Source organism: Cariama cristata, unplaced genomic scaffold (genome assembly GCF_000690535.1).
Source record: "Cariama cristata isolate BGI_N322 unplaced genomic scaffold, ASM69053v1 scaffold20618, whole genome shotgun sequence".
NCBI classification, from domain to species: domain Eukaryota; kingdom Metazoa; phylum Chordata; class Aves; order Cariamiformes; family Cariamidae; genus Cariama; species Cariama cristata.
Window position 1 is genome coordinate 1,086 of NW_009633190.1, and position 7,517 is coordinate 8,602.

General features: G+C 46.3%; 1 protein-coding gene across 1 annotated transcript in view; it reads left to right on the forward strand.

The window, feature by feature from the left end:
* Positions 1–4,105: 4,105 nt before the first annotated feature.
* LOC104166660 (anterior gradient protein 3 homolog) overlaps positions 4,106–7,517 on the forward strand; it is a 6,585-nt gene continuing 3,173 nt past the window's right edge. Inside the window, 2 exon segments of the mRNA XM_009706673.1 lie at positions 4,106–4,150; positions 5,055–5,178. Of these exon segments, the coding sequence (XP_009704975.1) occupies positions 4,106–4,150; positions 5,055–5,178 (169 nt within the window).

Genomic DNA, 7,517 nt, shown 5'->3' on the forward strand with positions numbered 1-7,517 from the left:
TCTTTTTGAGGACCTTGGACTAAAATTGTTCACAGACGTCGAGCAAGCTGAGACCAATCCTCCTGAAGATGTCAGGAGGAAATTCAGCTGACTACACAGGATCAATAAGAGACAAAGCAGCGTACCAAATGGCTCAAGAGAAGATTCACAGATCTCCGACCTGTGCCAAAAGCCATCCTAACACCAAGAGGGTGGCACAGAAACTTGCTGTTTTGAGCACTTCACCACCATCACAAGCAGGAACAGATGTCAACCCACACTGCCTTTTCCTCCAAGCTTTGCTTCCTCCCAGAGGAAGGGACTCTGACCTTTCCAGCCACAGTTTGACGTAATACAGTAGAACTTCTTTGCAGAAATAGTCTGGAAAGCAGCAAGACAGCACGGTGGTACATATTGCTGGCCAAATATTCAAGGCCTAGCAGCAATGTGAAGCTTCCTACCTCTGTTTCTTTTTACATGCCACAAACAGCAGGATACTATCTCCAGTCTCAAATAACCTTACGAACTCCATATCTTCACTGCACACACGTATATATGCAGTTTCCAACCATTATCAGCTCAGCTACCAAATGCTGCTGTAAAATATAGATACAGCTTGACAACAGAAAGCACCCACTGTCTGTCTCAAAGACACATCTAGTTCAGACCTGAGGATGCTGGTATTGGGACACTAGTAACATGGAAGGACATACTGACTGTATTATCTTAGAACAAGGTTTTTGTTGCTGACTATGATAAATTTTAGCAGGTTTTCATGTTTCACTGGGTTTCTCAGTTTTAAGACTTTTTAAAAAGGTAACAGGAAACCAAAGAGTTTGTAATTGTGCAGAATTCTAAACCAAGTGGGAATTTCTCCAAAGATCTCCATGGTAGAGGATTTGGGAAGCTTACATTAAAATCAGTTCCTCAGGCAGAAATAAACATTCACCCAGTACCCTTTACCCTATCAAGAACAGCAACCAAACCAAGTCCACGGAAAGAGCCCAAGATGGGGAAACAATGGCATTTACTTGGGAGACAGGCTTCCACTCTCAACGTGCTCTTGAACTCTCTAATCCCCTCTCCTCCTTCAAACAGCTGTGGGTCGTTTTGCCTTTTAAATTACTGCCACCCCTTAAAAGCCACGTTTTGCCTTTTGAGCTGCTAGTCAATGTGGAATTTGGACTCCTGTCCAGCAGTCCCACACATTTTAGATTACTATCAACCATCAAAATTACCCCCAGCCCATCAGATAAACTTATCAAATGTATAGTTCGAATCACTGTGAAGACAGTATGGTTTTGAAGATCAGCAGAAAAAGCAGGAAACTGGTGAAACACAAACTACTGTCATGCTGTACATCTTTGCTCCTAGTTGGTTTGAAGTAATTGTATTTTGATGCTGGGCACACCTGAAATATTTGGTTGGCAGGTTCTGCAAGATGCCTTGAAAAATGTAGATTTAAAATGTAGATTTAAATCTCCCCATAAGAAATGTGGCCACCACAGTTACAAAACTACAAGGAGTGTGTATTGCACTCCCTGAGAGCAGCTTATATTCTTTTACAAGGTCTGTTTAAATATGTTTACTCTCTACTGCAAATATGGTCTCTGGATTCCAAAATTATTCATAAAATTGGGATCCAGTCTAAAGTCTTGAGCTTGGTTCTCCTGACAACAGCAAGAGTTTGCTTACCAGACACGCCACGGGGGGCTTATCTATACACCCACTTAGGTTGGGAACAGCCGTGTTCCACCAGCAGCCCAGGTTTATCTGACAAATAAACTCAGACAAATGAATTCACACTCTGTGCTACACTGGCAACTTTTTAACCTCAGCGTGGAAAACTAAGGGTTGTGACTGTGTCCCTCTTTTCCCTGCTGATTTAATAGTACAACTCCACTGCAGTGGAAAATTAACTATTTTCACTTGGCATAGACATACCAGAGACACTTCGATGTGGCATTGTCTTGTGAACATTTTAGAAAGCAGACTCCAAGGATGGGATTTCACAGCAAGCAAAGCTCCCACCCGCAGTTCCCTTGTCCTAAAAGGTAATCGTGCGAGCCAAACACCTGCAATACAGAAACCAGTGAGATTTTCCGTGTGTTCTGTGTCATTATTTAGCTGTCCTCCCACCAGTAAGCCATGAAAAGATTGATGACTATAGCACTGGGACTAATGATTTCTCACTTTCATTTACTATTTAGTTCCAATTGCAAGAAGGGTCAACAACAGGGAACTTACACAGTTTGGAAAGGAGAATGAAGCTGGCATCTGACACCAAGGGTGTTCCCCATTGCTGGCTCTGCATTGCTAAGCCATTGCTGCAATAAGAAAAGTCATTTTATTCCATAAAACTTTGGACTTCCAGATTGTAAAATGCAGGTTCAGCCACCAGTTGCTTGAACCTACTCCTCTCCTTTCCCCTGTGTGCTAGATAGAGATCTCCAACGCACATTCCCTCGTCTGCAGGGCAGCTGGGCTCCATCTCACCGATGCAATGCACTGACAGATGCTAGTGACTGCTTGGCTACAGTGAGGTACGGTAACCAAGTGGGCAGACATTTTAAAGTGCTCAGCATCTCTTGTGAAATGGACTTCACACTTCAAAACACACTTCACTTCAAATTCCGAACCACGTCCAACAGAATAAAGTCCTTATGCCAGAGGTAACTTCTTTCTACCAGCTTACCTGGTGACAAGTAACACCCAGTCGTAGGCACCATGACACCTATTTTAGTTTTTTGAATACAGGATGAATGTCAGCAAACTTTTTTTTTTCTGCCAGCTGAGGTCCTGGCCTCTTACATACCTCTTTTTGGGGCTTGGCACGGCCCCTGTTATTTGTTTTATTTCCTGGTTACTTACCATGAGATGTATTTGTAGCACTTCCAGCTCCGCGGAGGTTCCGTTGCCCTGCCTCTGCCATCCAGCAACAATCCAGCTTGTGAGACGTGTCCCAGAGCTACGAATGATCCTGGCTGGGTCAGGGTGAAATGGGCTTGCTGTGGCCTTCCCATCCTCAAGGTGATAAAAAGATTCCGTGTCTCAGGAGCGCTGCATTGTGGAAAGCAAGGAAGAAATGAGATTAATTGCCTTTGCGAGTTATTTTTTCCTGAGATGAAAGCAATCAATTGATAAACACACCTTAAATACATTTTGTAGTGATAAGAGAGCTGTGTGATTTCCTAGGTAGATATTTCCCGCTGGTTTCAATCATTTCAGTACAGATTCTATACAAAATATTCAAAATATTTTGGGTTTCTTATCTTCTCCTGCTTAAGATATTGAATGGAGGGACCCGTTCAGGACCCTAGCATAAATTTGGTTTGGCCGGTTGTGTTTGGTGTATTGGATGAGACCCCAACCACAGCTAAGCAGCCTGGAAGCTGCGACATGTTTACCCCAAGGAGCGTTAACGGAAAGGCTTGTTTGATTTCTTCTGTTAGATCAAATAAAAGAATTTTGCAGTTATGGGTGTATGTTGCACAATCGACAAACAGTTCCCTTGAGGTCTATTGAAGCAATGTGATATGTCATGCCTGCAGTTACAGCGTGGATCTATACTATCTGCCCTGCCGTAACTGAAATTGCAAACAGTAACTTTCATGAGAGCTGGGTCTCTACAAACTGTCACTTTGTTCTCTGGATTTCCCACACACGCACACTTTTTTTTAAATTTTGGCTGTGCACTAGTTTCCTTTTGCCAGCCTCTGCTAAAGCTGTCCATGCTAGCTTTTCTCTCTCTTGTAATCAGAAAAGCTTGTCATTCAGAGCACAGCAGCACTGTCGCATTTTTATAATCTAGACTTGCAAATAAGCAGAGCTTTTGAATTTTACTGAAATGATAATCCATCATCTTCTACACGATTCAACCTCCCCACACAATTTATATCCAGATTTCATGCAGTACCATTCCGGTTCAAGAAATGTGTGATGTTTGCACATTTCAGCAACTCTCCGGCCACTGTCGTCCTCAGCTTCGAGCTAGCGATGTGCTGTAAGCCCTTGGCAGGGCTCCTGAGCTTGCTTTGTGGATACTGCATCTTCACCCTGCAAATCAACTGGAGAGAGAAGAAAAACCACTGGTGATGTATGAGAATATATATATATATATGTACGTATGACCCTCCACACTCAGGGCCTGGTTCACTGGCTCAATGAAAAGGTATGAGGAGGTGAGAACAGAGGGCAAGTCAAAGGCAAGAAGGGCTTTCTCCTTTCCCATGACCTGGACTGCCTCCAAGCCCTCCTTCTGCACAGAGGACTCCAAAGATGAAGATGCTTCCATTCTGTGAGTACAACCCCAAGGTCCAGCTGGGAAACAGCCCAGGGCTGTTGTCTTTTGTTGTTCAGGCAGTAGGAGCAAGCACTGAAGTTGCAAGTCCAAGTCCTACTGGACTTTAAATACAGACACATGCTGTTTCTTCAAAAAGTGCCAAGGAAAGGCATTTACACTGAACAGCATTAAAACAAGCATTTCTCTGAGTAACCAAGCATTAGAAGCACAGGGGACAGAGTATTTCCAGCTCTTCTAAAACCCTACCGTGACATCCTGGCCTCATATGAGCCCACCCTTCAGGCCACCAGAAGCAGGTCCTCACAAGGAGCCCTTCTCTTACTCAGCACAACAAAGCAGATAGAAACGAAGACCACAATATGACTGTGTACAGAAGCAGAGCTAGAATTTATAACAGACCAGTGGGTCGTTCTAGACTAGACTATTTCAGTTGGAAGGGACCTACAATGATCATCTAGTCCAACTGCCCAACCAGTTCAGGGCTGACAGTGGAAACGATGGTCTTTCTTTTTCACTTGAGACAGCAGAGCTTTGACAGCAGAGCGATCAGCCCTCCATGGAAAGTTGGTGTTTCAATTCCTTAAAATTTCTGACGGGAAAAGACCACCTCTCCTTAGGCTGTGACACAAGTCCTGGTTATCCCATAGAGTTATGCCTCTTATCCTTGCACGGCCCTTTCATTATGCTGCTGTTACTATGACATAGTTCAGTTCATACCACGTCATTTACATTGTGATTTCTTATTTTCTTTAATATTTTTTTTTCCTTACAGGAATGTGCATTCTGCACCACTCCTGGTGTGAAGAGTGATCGAGAGAGGTGTAGGCATCCTCTCTGTACCTCTCCATTTGACTTCACTGTACCTGGAGACCCACAGTCCACCCTCAAGGAGCTAGGTGTGTCTAGCATAAACTCTGCACGAATGCTTTCAGAAATCAAGATACCTCGATTAAAAACATGCTGATTGAAGAAAGTTTTTATTAAAAGGTTGTTCTGTGCCTTGGTAGGAGCAGGATATCATGGAATTCCAGCTGACGGCCATACCCAGCTATTGTGCACGTACAGAGGTATAAAGAGAACTTACCTGGGCTGGAGGGGAGAGGCTGCAGCAAGGACATCCCTGTCCAGGCATCAGCAGGAGCTCCCAGGTGAGAGACCAGTTCCAAATAAATGGCTTTTTATGAGACTGTCTTGTCTCTGAGGAGGATCGGGCATTTCTTTTCTGTCCGTGTACCTGCGCTGTGCAGGGGGGCTTTTGCTAGATGCGATTGCTGGTTATCACACCCTGAATCGTACACGAGTGAGGAGGGCTGCTTGGCCAAAATAACTACCATGCGTAGAGATCTCATGTGATCAAAGCGATTGCTGATGGGATGGAGGGTACCTGCTGCTTCAGCCTGCATTTTCCAAGTCACCCATCAGGCTCCAAGTGCATTCAAGCCTTCAGATAGCGCTGACTTGATCTGCATTTCTTCTCTGCCACCTTTTCTCCCACCAAACCTAACTGGAGCTCTGGCTGATCCATGCTTGGCTGAAAATATAGACCGCTTCACAGTGGATTGAGCAGCTTATCTCTACATAGAATCACAGAACAGTTTGGGTTGGAAGGGACCTTAAAGACCATCTATTTCCAACCCCCCTGCCATGGGCAGGGACATCTTCCACCAGCCCAGGTTGCTCACAGCCCCATCCAACCTGGCCTTGAACACTCCCAGGGATGGGGCATCCACAAATTCTCTGGGCAACCTCTGCCACTGCCTCACCACCCTCACCGGGAAGAATTTCTTCCTCCTATCTATATTTAATATCCTAATATCTGCATCTCTATGAGTAATAGGAAACACATGAACAAACGTTGGAATTTAGCTGCAAGGCAAGCTGTGGAGATAAGCGCAGACAGATACAGCTATTTTTCTTAATGAGATCAGCCAGCACGACAAATTCTCAGGAGTCACTCTATGGGCTCCGCAAGCTTCTGCTCAAGTGTCAACCTTGAAGGCAGCCCATTTTTAACAGGAAGATGAATATTTCATGGGCCTCTCTTTTCTTTGCCTGAAGCTTTTGGGTATTTCTCAAGTTCTGCCTGCCCGAGTTGATCCTTTCTCTCTCAGTTGTTGCCAGCCAGATGCACGCACGCCTTTCCGTTCCTGTGTTCCCTCCTTCTCTGCAATGGCATAACAGTGGCTGCGTAGAAAAAGAGCCAGAAGCTCCCTGATGAAGAGGAATAAAGCCCAGCTCAGATATGGACCCTGCAGACTCTCTCTCGAGGTGAGTGAATGGGATGGCAGCTCTGAAGCTCCCCTATTTCCCTCTGTCACGGTAGCTAGCGCGCACCTCCACGTGTATATCCAAGCAGGCAAACGTCTGAGAGCAGTGGCTGGGAGATTCCCCTCTGCGTTCCCATTCCAAAGCAAAAGCCCAAATCTACCTTTCACAGGTGTCATTTCCACTCTGGCCAAGAGCACTGGTGCATTCAGGCAGGAGGGAAGTCCTGATGCTCTGTGCTTGGAAACAGGTACAGGTGCTTTGCGCCAAACCCGGGCTGGGGATGGAGCCAAGAGCCATTACACTGGCTGCTGATAAGCTGCTAGATCAGCTTTGCAGAGGCTGAGCTTAACAAGCAGCTCCACCAGCCGCCCCCACCCCTACAAAGGCATGCTGCATATGCAGGAGACTGTAGTCACACAGCCAAGCTGTGGCCAGCTCAACCCCGTGGCTGTCCGCTTTGCTGCCAGCATCGTAGGTCAGGCACGGGCAGCAGGTACATACCTCCCTGGGGTCTCCTTTGGGTGATGCAGGGCATGAGCAGGGTGCTGTAGCCATTGGAAGGGGCTCCAGACTCAGGTCCAAGTTTTGCTCCATCAAGTAAGGATCCAGGCACCCCACGCCAAAAACACCCTGGCATCCCTACCCTCCCCAGCCTGCGGAGCAATCCCTTGTCACAGGAAGCTCTACACAAGCAGCACACCTGGTTCGGCTCTTTGGGAGGGTGGAGGGGTTCAGGGAGGAACTCCGGGCTCCAGCTTTTGAGCGGTGGGAAATATCCATCTGTAATCCTAATCTACCAGCTAGCCCTAGGAAGGCTGGGGTTTAACCCCCCCTTACTTAGCAGCTGTTTCTTTGCACCTTTCCGCTTGGGGCTCTCCTGGTACCCACAAACCTGGACACCCTGAGGGAAGGCGTTTGGTTTGTGCCACCCGATTACACCTGTGGCTCCAGCTCCCCGGTCCGCAGG